The 19,367-nt window shown below is 43.7% G+C and overlaps 2 protein-coding genes across 7 annotated transcripts; both read right to left on the reverse strand.

Moving 5' to 3' along the window:
• Positions 1–469: 469 nt before the first annotated feature.
• uso1 (USO1 vesicle transport factor) lies at positions 470–10,370 on the reverse strand. Of its 5 annotated transcripts, XM_057035249.1 has the most exons (27): positions 10,246–10,370; positions 10,057–10,167; positions 9,459–9,545; positions 9,132–9,196; positions 8,928–9,004; positions 8,706–8,717; positions 7,739–7,839; positions 7,554–7,656; positions 7,184–7,239; positions 6,918–7,038; positions 6,658–6,836; positions 6,414–6,554; positions 6,243–6,331; positions 6,000–6,154; positions 5,677–5,882; positions 5,514–5,534; positions 3,736–3,846; positions 3,468–3,586; positions 3,164–3,345; positions 2,958–3,079; positions 2,727–2,865; positions 2,124–2,278; positions 1,962–2,027; positions 1,766–1,864; positions 1,585–1,683; positions 1,289–1,504; positions 470–1,211 (listed from the first exon to the last, which is right to left on the reverse strand). In XM_057035249.1, exons 2-27 carry the CDS (start codon positions 10,120–10,122, stop codon positions 1,137–1,139), a joined length of 2,862 nt encoding a protein of 953 aa, XP_056891229.1. In that variant the 5' UTR covers positions 10,123–10,167; positions 10,246–10,370; the 3' UTR covers positions 470–1,136. The 5 variants fall into 5 exon arrangements, with proteins under 5 accessions (XP_056891229.1, XP_056891231.1, XP_056891233.1 ...); XM_057035251.1 differs by lacking the exon at positions 8,706–8,717; XM_057035253.1 differs by lacking the exon at positions 5,514–5,534.
• An 896-nt stretch (positions 10,371–11,266) lies between these two features.
• On the reverse strand, positions 11,267–18,499 carry g3bp2a (G3BP stress granule assembly factor 2a). Of its 2 annotated transcripts, none has more exons than XM_057035262.1 (13): positions 18,286–18,499; positions 16,570–16,688; positions 16,408–16,489; positions 16,074–16,247; positions 15,861–15,951; positions 15,506–15,605; positions 15,226–15,406; positions 14,939–15,040; positions 14,683–14,785; positions 14,526–14,585; positions 14,294–14,425; positions 14,079–14,197; positions 11,267–13,995 (listed from the first exon to the last, which is right to left on the reverse strand). In XM_057035262.1, exons 2-13 carry the CDS (start codon positions 16,662–16,664, stop codon positions 13,726–13,728), a joined length of 1,509 nt encoding a protein of 502 aa, XP_056891242.1. In that variant the 5' UTR covers positions 16,665–16,688; positions 18,286–18,499; the 3' UTR covers positions 11,267–13,725. The 2 variants fall into 2 exon arrangements, with proteins under 2 accessions (XP_056891242.1, XP_056891240.1); XM_057035260.1 differs by having other exon boundaries at positions 15,506–15,611.
• Positions 18,500–19,367: the final 868 nt, after the last annotated feature.

Below are 19,367 nucleotides of genomic sequence, written 5' to 3' on the forward strand. Positions count from 1 at the left end.
TGTCCGCGTGCTTGTGTGCTGCTGCAGGTGTGCACAGGTAAACGTGTGACGCGGATAAAATCCCCCTGCAGCCGTTTACGATGATCCAGGTTTCAGGGTGCCCCCTAGTGTTGGAACAGTGGTACTACAGTCTGGTTTATGAAAGGGAGCGATGGAATGTTTTTTTGTATTTACATGAAATCAAGAGTAGGTAAGTTACACAAAAACTGGTGGAGTAGAAGGTAAACTGAAAAGTCCTCTAGCCTGTCTGGGTGGGGCTATGCTATGTGTTGTTGTGCCCCAAAGGCTCCAAACAGTCAAACAGAAATTTAACTGCGCAGACAAGTTCTCTAGCATCTGACAGAATGTAATCAGGTGATTATTCAGCTTGTCGTACAGTACGTCACTGCATATTATTTCTATGCTGTGGCCCTTTTAATATCACAGAGAGCCAAAAAGTTAAAAAAAAAAATAAGACGCAAAAAGGTGCTCGCAGTTTTAGTAAAATTTAATTTACAATTACTAGGCATACAGATCAATAGATTCTTTATTCATCTAAAGGTGGCTCATAAATCGATAAGTTACACAATATCATACACAAGCTGGATGCCAAAACTGGGCAAAGAAGTTGCAAAAATAACCTTCTCGCCATTTTTAGTCAGTGTTTTGCAGCATATTGTAGAGCCAGTAGATTGTTTTGGAGGTGAGATGGACCTTGTGTGTATGCAGACTCAGGTGGGGGGGGGTAGTGATGCGGCGCTGTAAAAATTCCTGATGTGAGCAGCAGAACAGGACTGGTCGCCGGCGTGTTTATGACAAAATCAGATTAGGAACGAATCTGTCTCCGTGTAGTTGTTGCTACAGTTTTGTTGTTTTTTTTTTTTTTTACACAGTGTGAAGAAGAAACTTTAACTCTACATTAAACTACAGCGAATGAACCTCAAAAAAAAGAACCTCATCCCACACTAGCGGGAATACGGCAGCGGAGATGAACGCACCGACGTGTTCACATGTTTATCCGTCACATCCGGAACACGAGGAAATGTTGCGTAACTGACGGGTGCGAGAAAGTGACAGTTGGGTTTCTGCGCAGTCTTCTCTTTTTGTTGCCCTGCTGACATGAGTTTCCATCTTTAATTCTGCCTTTTTGCCCCCCTCTAGTCCTCCTCTTCGTCATCATCCTCCTCTTCCTCGTCGTCATCCTTGGCATCCAGGTCGTCTTCGTCTTCCACCTGCACGTGCAACGATCACAATCAGCTTTGAACGATTGATTAAGGTTCTAACTTTTGATCAGAGTCTACGCTCGTACCGATTCTCCCAGATCTTTGAGCCTCTGCTTCAAGCTGAAGATCTTCTGGTCCTGGTCGGACAGCAGGATCAGCAGGTCGTCCTGCTCCTTCTTGGACTCCTGCACTGCCGTTTCCAGCTTTGCCTTCTCCGTCTGCAGGATGGCGACCGTGCTGGTGGACGAGGCCAGCTGCTGCTCCAGCTCCGCCCGGCTCTCCGTCGAGCTCTTGGCTTCAGCCTGAGTCGACAGAACGCCGAGAGCTCAGAGACGATAACAACAGAACACGACAAACGCCAAATTTAAGTCGTTCCACGAACTTTGAGTCGCTCCATCTCGGTCAGCTGTGTGGTGAGCCGGCTCTCCAGCTCTGCCATTTTGGCGCCGTCCATGGAGCCATCATTCTCGGGATTAGACGACTGAGGGACACGAGCCAGGAGGGTGTTAGTCCACTAAACATCACGGGGGTGACACAAAATGCCAGATTTGCAGGATATTCACCCCAGCTTCAGCTCTTCTCAGTAGTTCCTGTCTTTCCATCTTCACCTGGTTGAGTTCTGCAGACTGAGACTGAAGCTGACTCCTCAGAGCTTCCAGCTCCTGTGTCAAATCCACAAAATATGAGTTCATCTCCAGTCAAACATGAGCATTTACTGGGTTTCTGGCAAAACATCCATTGTTCCAAATGGTTCCTCACCTCCAGTAGCTGTGCGCCGTCAGAGCCTCCCGCTGAGCCCTCAGCCGTCTGTGACGCCTCTGACCTCTAAAGAACAAACACACAAATGATCTAAACTGCTTCGATGGTCATATCCAGAATGGATTTGACCCGCTCCACTGGTCTAATTTCATATTTGCTAACCAGTTTGTTGATCAGAGCGTCTTTGTCGTCAAGTTGTGTTTGGAGGAGCGCGTTCTGCTTGCGCAACTCCTCAACGTCCTCTCTGAGCTGCGTCAGCTCCTCTGTCTGCATCCCGTTCACCTGTGAACCTTCTCCCTGATTCTGGTTCTCCTTACCTGAAGACATGGTATTGTGCTTATTTTATATATACACAGAAGTGTAGCTCAGCCTAACCAAGAAATTTTTATGTTTGAGATTCTTAAAATCGCATTAATTAGAATTTTGTGTTTAGTTTATGCATTTCATGGAATGCGACTTAAGTTGTCATGCTGTCTCCCAAACAGCAGGGGGCGACACACTGCAGCGCACATGTTGACAGGAAAACGCAGTTCAGCGTCTAAATTCTAAAAAATCTGGTACACAAATAGAAATTTGGAACCTTTTTCCAGGGTGGCAGTAAAATAATTCCACCAATTGCAGAAATATTAAAGACATTTACCATAATTTAAGGTTTTGATTTAAAATAAATATCCTGATTATCAATATCAGTCAAAATGTGCTGTTCCTGTGTACAACTTCTCTCTTTCTGCCCAAAGTTACATGGGGTGCATGGGTGAAGCCCACCTAATTTCAGCTTGAGGATGTTGTACTGATCCTTGTGCTGCTGGATCTGCGACAGCTGCTGAGTCATGGTGGCCTGCATCTGTTCGTTCTGGGACGTCATGGACGACAACTGTTCCTTCAACTCCTGGATCTGAGCATCCTGAAGATGGAACAGTCAAAATAAAATGATCAGCACCAGCGTCCCGCGCCTGGACAATTAAAAAAAAAAAGACAGTTCTTTGCTGCGTTTACCTGCTCTCTGATCAGCTCTTTATACTGAGTTACTATGTTGTCGTGTTGCTCTAAAGTCTTCTTCACCTCCTCTTCTTTCTTCTCCTCTTCACTGGATTTGTGAACGGCTTTAGTGATCATACCTATAACAACGATAAGCAGCAGGAATGTAAATGACAACCCCAACCAGGAAATCGTCACGAGCCGCCGATGTGCCTCCCACTGACCCTCCAGCTCTTTGACCAGCTTGGTGAACTCGTGGTCAAACAGCATCTGCTCTGGAGATGGAAAGATGGGCTGCGGCTTCTGAGCCGCTCGAGAATAAAGTTCATGTTTCGTGATGAAACCCAGCTTCTCCACAAAGTTTTCCTTCCCGATCCTCTTCTCAATCAGCTGCTTCAGCTTCTCTCTGAGGAGGACAGAGGAGGCACTCTGAGATGATGACAATACTGAATTTTGCGGTACTGCTGAAACCGTCAGATCCGGGCCTGTGAAAACACAACGGGTGTGTTTGAGAGGGTCAATGCCTACTTGGTGTAGTTTTCCAGCGAGTTGTCGTTGTAATAGATGCAGATGCCGAGAAGCAGCGCACACAGACCCTGCACCAGCCGCTCATCTTCCCCCAGGTTCTCGGAGATCTGTGCTGTCAGCTGCAGGAGTCGGTCAAAGATGCATTCAAAAACAGCTGGAAACATGATTCTCGTTCCTTCGCAGATCGGATATTTCACGTAACGTAACGTAACACCATGCTGAAGACATTCAAATATTTAAAATGCGGCTCGTGCCATTTCAAGGATACAAAAGGAACGTTTTCCTGATTGTGGAGAAAGTGTGTGACTGCTATGGGGCAGTTGCTGATCCATGTGCACAGGAGCATGAGGAGTCCAACCCTGGTCTGCACTTTACTGCCCTGCAGAGCACATGAGGAGGTGGAAAAAAGGAATTAAAGAAGCCCTATGGCTGAATGAAGGCAATCTAAGCATCAAAACACCAGTGGAGCAGTTGTTTCTATCAGCATGTGAAGTGATTTTCTTCCATACAGAAAAAAAGGTCCAAAAATAGAGAAAACAATCAATCCAGTCCAACCACATTAAACATTAGTTGTTAATGTTGTTATAACAAAATAATCTGGTATGGGAAAAACACTCAAATTCAAATAAAGTTATGTTGAAAAGAGCGAGCAGCGTTTCCATGAATGAGTCAACATTTGTCTATAAAGCCTTTAAAGAAGCTACAAAACTTGTTTCTACATTAGTTACAACTTTTATAATATATCATTTGACTGACTGATGACATTCAAAGCATTCTAAAAATCTGTATTTCACTGTTTTTTCAGCTATCCGCACATGCAAAGCAAGAAAATTAGCTTCCATTGATGCAAAGTGGAAAACAAGGAGGTCGAGCAACGATAAGAGATCCAGATGCACAACAGACTACAAATGTCAGTTTAAACGTTTACAGGAAACGGCAAAAAAATGAAATCATCTCAATTCGCTGTAGAAAACGCAGGGTGACTTTCATTAAATTGCAACAGAATTTAATGGACATGAAGTTTGCGCTGTTGCAGAAATGCATTGAAATTAATCTCTCCTCTCTGGCTTAAGCTGTCTGATGGGAATGTGAAATATAAAGGAACCAACATGCTTTAACAGGAGCAGACGCGTTTCTTCTACTCAAATCAACAATGCATGCCGGCCCAAGCGACAAAGGTGTAGGTAACAATAAATAAATAAATACCAAACTAAAAAACTTAGTCACCTTTTCAGATTTAGTCTCCAAATTGAATGTCATGAAAAATTAAAAAGAAAACACAAGACAATGAACTTTTAATTGGCTAGACACTCACCTATTATCAAACTAAAAAAAAAAAAAAAAACAGAATAATATGCATGCCCCATTCAAGAAATCCAAAACACCAATGTTCAAAGCCAACCTAGTTCTGATCCAAAGTCTCTAATCCAGTCCAAAAACCCTCAGCTGGAGAATTTGATCCTCGGTAAATGTAAATTGTACTATCTGTTGGAATAATCCACCTCCTGCATGTACATGAAATAGACAAATATTTAAACATCCATGATCATCCAACAGATCTGCACAATCTCAGTAGAAGGGTTTTGGAACCCTCAGATGTTTAAACCCTTTTCAGACACCTTCATCATAATGTAACTCAACTAAACTCAAGTTAAAATATTTCTGAGGATCAGAGGCTGTACGCTAAAGGCTAACGGCTAAAGGTTACAAACAAGGGTAGTTGTTTCCATTACATCTGAAAAAAAAACCCAAAAAACAGCAGCTACACCTTGTTTCTCTCCTGCACTCGTTCATTTTCCAACATTCACAGCAGTGGAATCCATAAGACAGCGTCCATAAGTTCATTATTTATTACCAAGTGAATCACAGTGCTACGTTAGTGCTGGTAAAGAGTTAAAGGAAAGCAAGAATCCCCTGACCCCCTCCTTTCCCCCAAAAACACTGGGCCAACAAGACCCCTACTGCAGATGCCAGGCCAAAAAACCAGCACAAGTGACGCCCAAGAGCTCAAAGCTCACACAGACACAGCACACACACGTTACTCACCCGCCGGACGATCTTATCTCCCTGTAAAACCACAACAATGTGACACTGTTCTATTCACTGATGTTGAGGAGACTGCAGCAAAAAAGCGCGATTACACATGTGCACCCGGACACCGTTAACGTCTCTGTGGCCTGAGCCGAGCGTCTCGTGAGCAGCGTCCTACCTGGGAGAGGATGTTGGTGCACTGCTGCAGTAAAGACACGGGGGGCTTTCCCAGACTGGTGGCCAGTTGGACCCTCAGCAGCTGCTCCTTCTGGGTGAGGTTGTCCTGCAGGGCGTGAGCCAAGGCCACGGCGGCACACCAGTTAGACAAAGAGTCTGCTGAAAAGAGGCCTCCGCACAGCAGCTGCCCCGCTGAGATGGAATTCGCTGTGAGGAAGGAATAATAGTAACTACAATGGAGTTAAGTGGTCATTGCAGTGGAGTCTACTGGGACAAAGATCCATCTGCACACAGCTGATAATTCCATTTCAAAGGCGGAATTACCATCAATGGTGGAGGGCAGCAGCGTGGCTACAATCTCTCCCTGGCCTTTCTGGTTCTTGTAGAGGAAACACTGGAAACAGTAGAGGACTGCACAGCGAAGGACAAACGGTTGTCTCTCGTTCACCATGGACATGAGCAGCACCACGATGGCCGGCCTACGGACACGCGGAAGTCGGGGAAAGAGATTGCAGCATCGGATGGATACTGAAGGTTTAATGTCTCGGGGGTCTCGTCCCGTCTTACCGCGGCGGATTTGAGGGAGCGTTGACAGAAGCAAAGTAGTCCTGGTTGACCTGTGAGCCTCTGATAACCTCCGATACGGTGTTGATGGTCTGAAAACAGTGGTTGGGTCAGGTTTGACAGCCTCACGTGAGCCTTCACCGTCGACAGCTACGGTTGTAGAACTGCAATTACCTCAGTGAGGATGTCAGCTGGCACTCCGGTGGCCATGAGGATGGTGCAGAGCTGCTGCAGCAGACCACACTGATACATAGACTTCTGACAGCTGGCTGTAGCTCCGGGGGAATTCACAGGGGACACCATGACTCGAACCAACTGAGAGCACAGGAGAACGCTCAGTGAAACCACACCTGCTGCCCTGCTGGGTGGATCTAAAGCTTAGCCTCGGAGGCGGACAAACACGACCGCTCTGCTTTACCTGCAGCATGAGGTGAAGGTTGGTGACCTTTTGTGCGGACCAGCCCGAGTTGTCATCGCCCACCTCGAACCACGGCTTCATTCTCTGGATGTAAGAGCCCTCTTTGAAGAAGTTCTGATTGGAGCTGTTGTTCTTCAGCAGGTTGAGCAGCAGCAGCAAACAATCCTCCACCACAATACCTGCACGGAGAACGTTTACATCAAAAGACAAGCGGGCCTGTGTCCCCCCCCCCCCCCGGCTGAAACAGAAACTCCTTCTACCTCCGTCACTACTGCCCTCCTCTGTGATGATATCAAGGAGACGCTCAAAAGCATTTTCAAACGCCACGATTTTCTGAATGGCAGCATTGCTTTTGGTGAGCTGCTGAAGTAGCAGCAGACCCTGTTGGGAACGAAAAGAGATCTTCAGGAAACACCACTGAGGACGGCACATTTGGAACGACAGACAAGCGAGAATGAAACTTACACAGATGCTCTAAACACTGCACTGGTTCACAGAACATTCAGTGGCAAACACAAATACTCACGTCATTTCGAATCACTTCTCGGGAATCTGCCAGTAGATCCATTAATCTGGAAACACCTACAGGTGGACACATACAATGCAGTTTAGCCCCGAGATGGAAAAAGAACCAAGTACAAGAATTTCCAGCCCAAGGGTGGATTTTCAGAGATCTAATACTGGTTTCACTTTGGCCAAACTATTCACACCAAAGTCTGAACAGAGACATACTCAAGATGAAGATCATATCACGACTCCTTCATTCAAATTGGAATTTTTTTTGATTGTTTCAAAGCTTATCAGATTCAATCATCGATCCATTTAAGGACTGATGGGATTGTTTCCCTGCAGTTCTAAGTAAACGAGCGGATGTAAACATGCAGGGAGAAACTTACCCATGGGGCTGACCAGGATGACACCTTGGACCTGTGGCCCCTGGTTCTTTAGCAGAGCAGTCAACAGCTTTACCCCAGGCCACCGCACATGGAAGTCAAACTCCTAAAATAAACAACAACATCAAGCCACCATTTACAGAAATGTTACAACATACATATTTCTGAGAATAGAAAAGGTCCAAGACCTCCAAAAGAGTGAGAAGAAGAGTCAGGTGTTCTGGGTCCTGAATGAAGTGGTCTGTAAACTGGGCGCCCAGGTCATCTACCTGCTTCTGAGTGTTCTCATCTGTGAAGAAAGGCTCGAGTCAGGGATGTTTCAAGTGAAGCAGGACTCAACAATACACAGAAAACACAACAGGATCCCCCTCAAGGAATTTACTGTCAATACTACTTGGAAATAGAGGTGGATGTCGGCCATTAATATCTTTAATCTATAGATCACAATAAACCAACTTTGATTGAGCTTTTCCCCGTCTGATGCAGACCTTTAACACTCTTGTAGTGAAATACATTTCAGAGGTACTGCTAATTGGTATAAAAGTAAATTCTATGATGAAACTGGTAGTTATTTGTTTGTAACTCACAAACAACAGTTTGCAAAAGGATGCAGAATGAGCAGGATGGTCTAATATAATTTTAATGAAATGGTTCTGGTAAAAATGAGGTTTGAAAAATGAACAGGAGCAACCAACCAGCCATTAAAATGTAAGGAAGACAAAAGGTGAATGAGACATGGAATACAGAGAGGATGTGATGGGATTAGTGAAGCATTGTCATCACCAGCCAAACATCTCTAGACTGTCAGAAATAACTACGATAGCGAAGGATCGTTCCAGTACTGCCCATCCACAGAAACACTTCTATTCCTTTACGAGGGAGGAAAGGGTGCAAATGCAACTGTGTCAGTTAAGATTTTAAAAAACAAAACAAAACATTGACCCAGAAGTTTTTGCATAATTCTTCACAGAAAAAGTGCAGAACCAGCTGGCTGAGCAGGGTGAACACATCAGCCTTTCCAATTTTTGCAATCAGCTTGTAAAGCAAAGTTGTTAATGTGCACTTGTTCTGCAACAAAACCAATGTGAAGATTTGATTTTGTGCTGGGGAGGGGGGGGGGGGGGGTGGTCATGCACAGTTCTGAAAGAGTTTTACCTTCTGATTCATCTGTAGTTAAAAACATGGAAAAGAAGAGAGATGATAATCTTTACACAACACAGCTCAGAGAGGAAACTGTGTAACATCCAGCTGAGGTGAATTTAGACGCGTTTAAAAGGGCAACAACTGAGGCAGTTAGCAGTATTCACAACAACCAATTTAAGCTGGCTCTCATAATTTGAAATGATTCTCCTTATCGATACTGCGAGCAGCCAGTACCTTGTTCTTCCTCCTCATCACTGCAGATGATGTTGTACAATGTGTCCAAAGCATAACCAATGATTTCAGAGTCAGACCTGATGAATCAACAGGAAGATTAACTTATTATAGGAATATTTATTAGGCATCTTAAGCTGCATTTACTTTTACACAGCAACCAGCAGGAAATAATTTCTCAATGAAATAGTAATAACATGGACATACCTGTCAGTTTGCAGTATGTTGATCAAGTGATCCATTGCCTGTGTGCCAACTTCCATGCGATATTTCTGCACAAAAATGCACAGATCACCGTGTAAGAGGCAAGAATAAACCCTGTACAGGTCAGCAGTCCATCACAGGAATATATACCATTTACAGTCACAGCTAGGAGCAAATTAGAGTGTCAAATCAACCTAATGTTCATGTTTTTGGACTGTGGTAGACAAAACCACACACAGGCAGAGAGAGAAGGTGCAAACTCCAAAATAAAAACCCAGAACCTGTGTGCGTGTGTGTGTATATAGTATATATTAAATATAGTCTTTGCACCTTAGAAAGGGACTTAAGGGCACGGACAGCATCTCGGCGGTCTTCTAGGAGTGTTGAAGAAGCCACCCGGTCACAAAGCTTCTGGATCTGTCAATGGAAGAATTACACATTTGCAAATAAGTAAACAGGCTGGTCTTTTTAATCCCAGGAATTTCTTCTTTTATGTCCACAAGAAAAATGGCAAAACGAAAAATGCTGCAGATTTCCCAAGGTTTAAATGCCCCTCAGGAATCCTGCAAAGCAGGATGTGAATTGTTTGTATATTTAAATTGACTGTCTAAGGCTCCCCAATGCTAATCGTGAATGTCTGTTTTTCTCCTTTAACTTCCTAGATTTCCTAAATTCCTAGGCATTAAAATAAACAGCAAATGTGCCAGAAAGCCCAGCTGCTGACTGACAGCTATGCTACATGAGTTAGCCCAATTAGCCTCCTGATTAGCAGGCTAAACTAGTTTCAGGAGAGCATTCTAGAACCTTAATAAACAAAATAAACCACAATCAGTCTGCGCTAACACTTGGATTTCGTTGGTGAGGAGTCTCCACACGTCCTCATAGTAAGAAGCGAAGCTAACAGCAGCTAGCCGGGCTGGTTCCTTACCGTCTCCGCTCCGGACGGCTGCGGCCCGGCTGCCTGCCCACCCATCACTCCTCTGAAGAAGTTCATCTTTACAGACGTCCGCTCAGTGTGGAACACAAATCGACTCTCCTCCTGAGGAAAAGCAGACTGTCCCCTCAGTGCTCCGCACAATGTCTGCGTAATTACAAGAGAAAATATGAAGAAAAGCACCTTTTTCGCTGTGTACTAGCCGACTGACCCCGGAAAACAAGTGTTTTGTGCTGCGCATGCGCGCAGACGTGGCGATACGTGGCCTATCAGCAAGCGCGAGCGCAGTTATTTAAAGGGGAAGGAAAGCCACAACAGTCGCTATCAGTTTCACAAAACCATCCATTTTTACGACTTAAGTGTAGAGGAAAAGGCCGGATATCATTTATAATATATATAATACTGAATTAAGTGTGAGGTAGAATGCAATTGTATGTTCTTTACAATACCTCATGACTGGCTTGGTACTGGGGCAGAGGTCAAGGACCTCTATGTCAAGGCGCTCAGCAGGTAAAGTAGTGGTTTATGTGCCTGCACATTCCTTTTGACAAATTCTAAGTGCGATAGCATCTTCTTGCACATATCAAGATAACGGGTCAGGAAGACGTTAGAGGCCATATGGGCACCTTGATGCAGATCCAGCACGCCAGTGTCAGACTGTACAAGAGAGTTGGGCTGGTGTAGAATTTTGTTGACTCAGTAAGAAAGATTAACATTAACATCAGTTATTGGGGAGAGATTTGGGAGTCCCAGGCCTGGGGGGGGAGGGGTCTCTTTCCAGAGTTCCTTACCTTATCTGGCTGGCGTTTTCCTGAATGTCAACTGTTCATCATATCAACAAGACAGTGATGCAATTTGAAGGCATACAGTTGATCGTATAAATTATAACTGATGAACATACCTGGGAGCAAACTGTACAACAAATGCATGTTTTGCAACTAATATTACAGTAATACATTACTCCACATTCAAGTTGACAGGTCTGGAACAGAAACCTAAAAGAAAACCCCAAAAAACCCCACACAAAGCCCCAAATTATAATCGTGTTTGTTACACCAACCACCTTCCTACAAATGGTTGCTCCTGTGTTTGCCAGATGGCATCACCCAGGGCAACAGCAGCCTTTATTCTCCCCTTTCACTGTGCAACAGCAGCTGCTTATTGAGATTACCCCATCGAAGAAGCTGCAAACATGACAAATGTATAGGAACAGTGCTGATATCAGTAGTTTATTGTATGTTATGTGAAACACATCCAAAAATAAAAACAAATAAAAAAAAAATAATCTAATTGCAACACTTTTGTACTAGCAAGAGTAAACACAGTTAAAAGAATAAGATGGCAGCCAACTGTTTACTACGCCTGCTAAAGCCGAGGAGGGACTTCCGATTCAGAAAAAGAACAGATGATCCACTCTACTGCGTGTTCAGCCGCGGGAGTTTTCCTTAACGTGCGGAAGGTCGAGTTGGACAACCTGAACCCAAATTGATATGCGCAAAAGTTTTAACCCCACAACCATGTAAAAGCGGAGAAATGCTCCAAAGCACGTCGGCTCTTCACTTCCTTTGTTCAAAAGTGACTGCAGTCAAGTGCTCATGGTAAATTACCTGATAGACATTCAGAAGAGCTGTTTTTACCAAGCACCCCCCCCCCCCCCAGAATAATGACCAGCCCAGTGAAAAATGTGTGGCAGGTTCGTATGAATATCAGGACAGGTCCGCAGTGCCAATAGTTCATAATCTTTTTTTTTTTTTTTTTTTATTCTTTTCAAAAATGTTGGTTGTCTTTAAACTGGCACGATTGTCCCGGGAATGTTGGGTTTAGTGCAAAACTACCAGACACGGAAGACCTCGTTGCTTTGTCCGTCCAGAAAAATGCTACATCGTTTTCACTTCCAAATCAGTGCAAGAAAAATGTAATGATTAAAAAAAAAAATGCTTTTTCTTTAACACATAAGGTCTTCCCTCCCTACCAAGTGGTAAAAAAATAAAAAAAACAAGACAGGGAATCTGCCATGGATGTATGCATCAAAAAGAAAAGAGAAATCCAAACAATGGAAATGCACCAGCTATTGAAGAGCACAACTATTGTCAGTTTCACCCCCGTCAACCTGCTGCAGAGAGAGAATTAAAACAGAAAATGGATCTTTTCAACATCCTGGCACTGCTGCCATCAATGGAGACAACCCCAAACAGGAAATATCCGACAGACTCCCGCCATAACCAACAAAGCGATGGCATGAAAACCAAGGATCAAACACTCTGCGTCACCATCTTTAATGTACCTTTTTGGAGGAATGCCTAAACCATTTAATGTCAGAACCCGAGGCACCAAAAGTCTCTGTGACACCGCGACCAGACAACAAATGTACAAAACTGGGAACAAAAACAGACCACGTCGGTAGTAAACAGTATGGAAAAAATAAAGTAACCACCTGAACAAAGTTCAATTTTGTAAATACTGCTCCCCCCGTCCCCGCTGCCCTTACACAGTAGCTCAGAAAGAGCGGCGAGCTCCGAACCACTCCACACTTCAGTAAGACTGGAAATGGTGAGATAGAAGGCACCATCATGCACTTATTAAACAGAGAAATAAAAATATACACAAACATACAGTAAACTATCCTTTATGCTGCACATTTACTCTGTTCCTCCACACTTCAGACGGGGCGAGAGGGAGGCATCGTCCGTCCCAGTCTCATGGTCTAGCCGGCAGAGAAAAGATGAAAAATAAACCTGGAATTAGAGAGAAAAACAAAAACAAAAAAAACAGAGCGAGCAGCCATCCTTAACACCACTCTTCTATTGTTCCACTTTGTATCTTGAACATCCTTCTGTCCCCCCCCCGTTCGTTTGGGAAAGTCAAGGACTGGAGATTTTCATTTGTAAATTAGAAATGAGGAAAAAAAATACAACATAGATTTGTTTGTCGTCATGTCCATCCAGCAGTAATTGTTTTGGGTCAAAGGTGAGAAAAGTACATTGGTCACAGCTGACAGGCTTGAATCCAGGCCTGACCCGGTGGAGCCGTATCACTCCGAGACAAAATGGGTCTCTCCGGCGGCGGTCCGAGCGAGGACATCAATGCAATACGGCAAAAGTACCCATTGGTGCATATTGAGGAGCGCATTATGCAATTTTGAAGCAGTGGTCTCTTCAAAGGAAAAAGTTAAAGGCAAGCTTTTCCCTCGGAACTGCACAAACGTTGCACCTCACTCTTCAACAGTAACGGGCAGAAAACGACCACATCAAATGTGCAATAGGGATTTCATGAAGCAGCGCCTCCCTTTAAGTGGAGGCATGTAATCTCTTTTCCAATATTGGGCTGTACTGTCGAAGTTTAAAGTCTTATCAGTCCCTCCTAATGTGGCAGACTACTCCTGTTGGTTTGCCATTTTATCGTGAGCTTACAAATTTAAGTTTGTGAATTCTTAAGAAACCTGGAAAGGAGGCTCAACTCACAATAAGCGAAACTGGTTATTTGCTTATTTGTTTGGTCTATTTCACAAACAGTCGACAGGCTGTGTCACATTCCAAAGCAAAGAGGGAATAAAGAACAAAACCAAAATCAAGTTATGTCTATACATGAAAAGTTCTTTTCTTTCAGAGAACGGTTGAAGATGAAGAACACGGTACTACTTCCACAATGCAGGCGGAGTACTTCTCAGCGACGCTGGGTCGTGAAGCGGCCCTCTCCTTGGATCCCGGAGCCTCTTCCTGAGCCTGCGCCCATTTTGGGGGCCATGCCGCCTCGGGGAGGGGGTCCCCTTCCGTCGCGGTCACGCATCATTCCACTCGGCACGAAGCTCCGCGAGCCGCCGGCGCCGCGCCTCATGTCCCGGCGCTCGTCTCCGTTGCGGGTTTCTCGTTCACGCATGGCTCTCGTTTTCTTCTCCTCCACGTTGAGACGCACCTCGTTTCGGAACATGATGGGCTGTGAAGAGGAAAAAGACAAAATCGCTCCGTAAGAAACAAGAGAATATCTAGGACAATAGTGCGTGTGCACGTTGCCTCCACCTTGGCTGCCAGAATTCTCTGCACAGGTTCAGGGTCATCAAAGACAACAAATCCAAAGTTGGGCAGTTTCCCGCCAACGCCCTTGGTGTTGATCCGAAGCTCCAACACATTTCCGTACGCTTAAAAGAAAGAAAAGAAATTGCATCATTTCACCTGGTATCGATTCGCACTGGCAAATTATTCATTTTTTAATTATTATTTAAAGGAAAACGCACTCATGAAGAAATCTTTGAGCTCATTTTCATCAATGTCATGCGGGAGGTTGCCAACAAAAAGCTGCTGGCTGTCTGGGTAGCGGACAATTCGCCTGTTGTCCAGGTCTCCAGAGTCGGCCTCCCCCCTTCCACCTGCAGGACAGGATTACAGCCAGAGATCAGCTCACACGAAACAGACTCAAAAAATAAGAAATACGCACGAGTCGAATTCATACGAGTGACAAACATTTACCTTTGTTGACAAAGCTTAAATGGGATTTTCCTGCTTGTGAGTCTGAAGACTGAACACCATCTAACAATGGTAAAATTGCAGATGTTACAAACAAACTAACTTGAAAAGTTGAGCGACAGTGATGCAACATTATGTGGAAAATGAGCAGGAGCATTACCAGGTCTGGGACCCCGCTGAGTGAAAGTCAATCTGTCACGAGTGCGCTGGTCTCTGGGCCGTAGAGGAGCATTCTGCATCTCTGGCTTGGCTTCAGCTCTGGGCTGCATAAAGCATGAATCAATCTATTATATCCTTTCACAAAAACAAAAACTAGCACAGTAATTTAATTTAAAAAGCCATTCCTTATTACACACATGTGGACAGCAGGATTCTCTGGGGGAAAAAAAATGTAATCAGCATACAACAAAGGTTACCTGTGAGCTGGAAGCTTTCACAACATGGGGTGAGATTCCAGAGGAGGTGACGGTGCCAGTAGGAGGCAGGTTTTTGCTGGTCACAGATGCCCACGAGAAAGCCTGGATGAGGAATAGAATAATGCAGCCAGTCACCATTATACTGCAGTGTCGATGGGTCAATTCTGCATGATTAAGTGGCAGATAAGCAGATAAATAACTGGTCTGTGGACTTCAATTTTTCCTTTTTTGGGGAAGATAAATATTGAGTGAATTTATGCTCATAGATGCTAATGAGCACGTTTTACCTTGGGAGGCTCTTGGATGTTTGGTGGAGACTCCACAGGTGCAGGGGAAGGTGCTTTCTCCTCCATCTCCTCCAGAACCTTCTCCTCCACTTCGGGCTTTGTCTCCTCCCCTTTGGGTTCTGGTTCAGGTTCTGGCTCAGGCTCTGGGACCGGCTCCTCCATGGGCTCCTCTACTCCATTCCTATTGAACACAAACCAGCACCAAATTACTTCTACAGTTGGCAAAAGTCCATTACTATAAAATATTTTTAAAAAAACAGACAATGATGTTATAGCCTACGTGACAGGGTGAGGTTCATAATAAGTGGTGCTGTTGGGGCTTTCTTGTAGGGGCTCAGGCGATGGCTGTCTCTCTTCTGGTTCTTCTTCAACTTCTTCCTCTGATTCTTAAAGGAAATGAAACAGAAGATAACAGCATTAGCAACCCCATGAGTCATATATGAACATTAGCGTTGATATAAATACTAATCAGATGTGACATCACATGCTTTGACCCACCAAGCTACACAAGGGTACGGTTTATTGTAGTCACAGGTTGTGAAAAGCATATCTTTGCCTCTAAAATGATACATCAAAACGCCTATTTCCTTGAGTACAAAGATTGGCTAAGTGCTAGTTTGTTGTAATCAGCTCACCCTCATCAATTTCAGCTTCAGAGTCTTCAAAAACCTCATCCTCATAACGGAAGATGTCGTTATGGACATAGAACTTGTTTGCCGCCGAACCCTGCAGAAATAGGTCGTGAAAAAAGAAAAATATATTTAAAAATCTAAAGCAAACCACAATTTTATGTCCCCAAATATGTTATACATCATTATATAAATATATATGTATGCAGAAGTACTCACCTCTGGAGCAAGAACAAAGGTTTGCATGAACTTCCTCATGGGCTGACCATTGTTGGACAGCTCTCCAAGGACTTGCACCACAACTCCATCATTGAGCGTGGCATGAGCATCCACATGTCTGATTTTGGTGTGGCATTCATTAAACTGCAAGGACATAACCTTCTTGTGGATCTCCTAAGAGATGCAAAAAGTACAAAATCAAAACACTGCACTGACAACAACAACAGCATATGTGGTTTTGTAACAAAATTCCCTTTAAATAGTCTGACATCTGTGTGTTTTTTCAATAAATGATGCACATTTTGAGAGTATTTATTAAAATCTCTGCCCCTACCGCCTGCCCATACACTGCTTCAGCCAGCTTTCCACTTGAGTCAAGACCTCCGTGGACATAAGAGGAATTCCTTCCATAAAACCTGGTTGGCACAATATGACAGTCAACCTATTGGCAGCACATATACATTTAGTATCAACCGTGATCCCGTATCTTCCCTACCTGTGAAGGAAGTCTGGTGCCTTGTTCAACAGTGTGTAATACTGCCTCACAAACTCCCGCCCTACAAGCAGGGGACTTGGCTTCTCCATCACCATTTCTTTGGTAAACAATTATAAGTGCTGAAATATATAGGCAGACATAACCGTAGTTATTGGCATCGTGCTAAATGTGACTCCTTTTAGACATGGTAGCAACATCAAAGCAGCTCGTATTGCTCGACAGGAATCCAAGAAGAAAAGTGAAAATGAAGACAAAGGTTTCAGTAAGAGCCTGAGCAGATTCTGGGGATTCTAAGCAAATTTTCACATAACCTTTGTTGGATGCCAGGTCATTTAGGTTCCACGTCATAATTTGATAAAAGATATACACGGAAAAAAACCACTTTCAATTGCAGCTTCATTATTATCATTATTAGAACACATGTTCACTGCAGCTTCCGTTTTCACGGAACAAATACAGAAAGTGAATCTGAAGGGTCGATCACGACTTTCGCATCAACACCAAGTCGTTGCACCATTTCAGACGAAGGTTTCTTCTAATCGTGAATCTTATTGTAGGTTCTCCACAGCTGATGGTTTAGCTATCTGGCTACCACACAAGCTAACTGCGCCATCAAGTTCATCCAATGAGACAAAGAGGGAAACCGGCTACGGGTAGATGGACGAGCGAATGGTGCAGGTGTTTTGATAGGAGAAAAGAAACTTAAAACCAACCGAAATCCTTGATCCTCGGAGTTTTCCCTCTATACGCGGCACGCGTCGCCTTTGCGCTGTGAATAACTGGCCAAAGGATTTGATGTAAACAACAAAGCAACAAAGCCTTTTATGTCAACGCTAACACCTTTTAGCCGTTTACCCCCCCACATCTGTCGCATGATCATTTTTATCCCGTTGCTTTCCACCTTGTGTATTTTATGCGTAGTTTATATTCATTTCCGGGACATCGCGTATTTACACTGTCAGCAAGGTTGCCTTGTCTACACTGTTAAAAACACGAATTTAAACGTCGGCCCTCATCTTGCTAACAAGCTAATATTAGCCCAGCATACTTGAAAGCAACGCCAAGCTCGCGACACTTTTGGTTAGCTAGCAACCGTTAGCCGACTTGTGGCGTCGTCGATATTCCTACACCCGGTGTTGTCAGATCACTGGCGCTCATTTTTCACAATGTGCACATTTATCACACATGATTATCATTTCGGTGGTTTTGTCGACATTGGAAAAAACACTTGACAGCGTCACTTTGTAGTGCTTTCATAGAGGAGGGCATCAATAGATGGGTAAATCCATTGGTCTGGTGATAAGCAATGTAGTTTTCAAATATAGTGTATTGATATCATACAATCGTGGCTCATATATTGACATTAATCTGTCTTTCTGCAACATAACATCACGTAAAAATATGTTCGGCCATTAACTCGGACTTTGCCCACAAATTACCCACGAATGTCAAAACCGTCATGAGACGAGTTAAGTGCTATGCTATCTTGTATTAAACAAAGGGACATCTTACTAATGCACGTTACTGGAAAAACTGATGGCACAAGGGACAATGTGTATAGCCACCACCCACAGCAAATATCAATTAACTAATCTTTTCGATCTACGAATTAATCGTGGTTTTGCTGTACAATACAGCTAACGTCAACTTCTATGGTTTACGCTAGCTCTCCCTGCAGTCTCATGGCTAATTTAGCATCAAAAATGGCTAACTTACCTTATGAATGACCTAGCTACGTAGAAAGCCTTGAATGTAATAAATAATCTTTTATGTATTGTTTGGAAATGTATGCCAAAAAGTATATTGTAGTACTTTCCCCTCCTCTAACAGTTTCGGATCTCCGCTGTACCAGCGATTGAAGACTCGTAACGATAGCTTGTATTTATTGTTTTACCCCTGCGATCTGGGGCAGGGAACCCCCATCACAGAAAAGCAGCCAATTAAATCTTTACACTGGGCAGCATAAATTATGACGTCGGATGGCGACCACGCCCCCAAACATTGAACCGCTGGGCATGATATTTCCCATATTGCACTGCGCGCTTGTGACTATGGCGATGAAAGCGTTTGTTTGTTTGTTGATTGGCTTTTAGCAAAATAACAAGTTAGGAATACTTTTTAATTACTTTTTCCGGAAATGTTGATAATGGGCAAAGGAAAAGCTGATTCCATATGGAGACGTTCCGGATCTAGGACAGAGGGACTTTGACCTACCTAGTAGCCTTGTATCACAGCTACCTGTTTAATGTATATGCATATGTTGAACCCACAGTACGTGGGTTAATGGTCTGCTTGTTTCTTTCATGCAATTTGCACACACCGAAATGTGGATTTTAAAGTGACGTATTTTGAAGAATAACTCTTATTGATTGACCGTCTTGATTCTAAATTTTCAAATGCAGCGTATCATTCTGGTCTGGCAGTGAATTTAACTGGAACTTAAATTGGGCAGCAGAATAAATGTCGATCTGATCTAGAATAAACTTAGGTATTTTTCTTACTAGAATCAATCTTGCCATATTTACATCGTTATACCACATAATCAAATACAGTATATGTTACATACGTGTTTGGTCTGTGGCTCTAAATTTGAATTAAAGCTTCAAATTGTGTGTGAATTTGGTTTGCTATGGTGTGAACGGGCTGAAAGTGTCGACAGCTGCCAACACAACGAAATCCCTTCATTCATGCATTTTTGCCTTGGAACAAAATCGCGCACCAATCCTCGTTAATCATGCACGGGCATAAGACGCCACCAAGTGGTCGAATGGTGCATTTACACCTTTTGGAAAAAGCAC

Source organism: Takifugu flavidus, chromosome 6 (assembly GCF_003711565.1).
Source record: "Takifugu flavidus isolate HTHZ2018 chromosome 6, ASM371156v2, whole genome shotgun sequence".
In the NCBI taxonomy this organism is placed as follows: domain Eukaryota; kingdom Metazoa; phylum Chordata; class Actinopteri; order Tetraodontiformes; family Tetraodontidae; genus Takifugu; species Takifugu flavidus.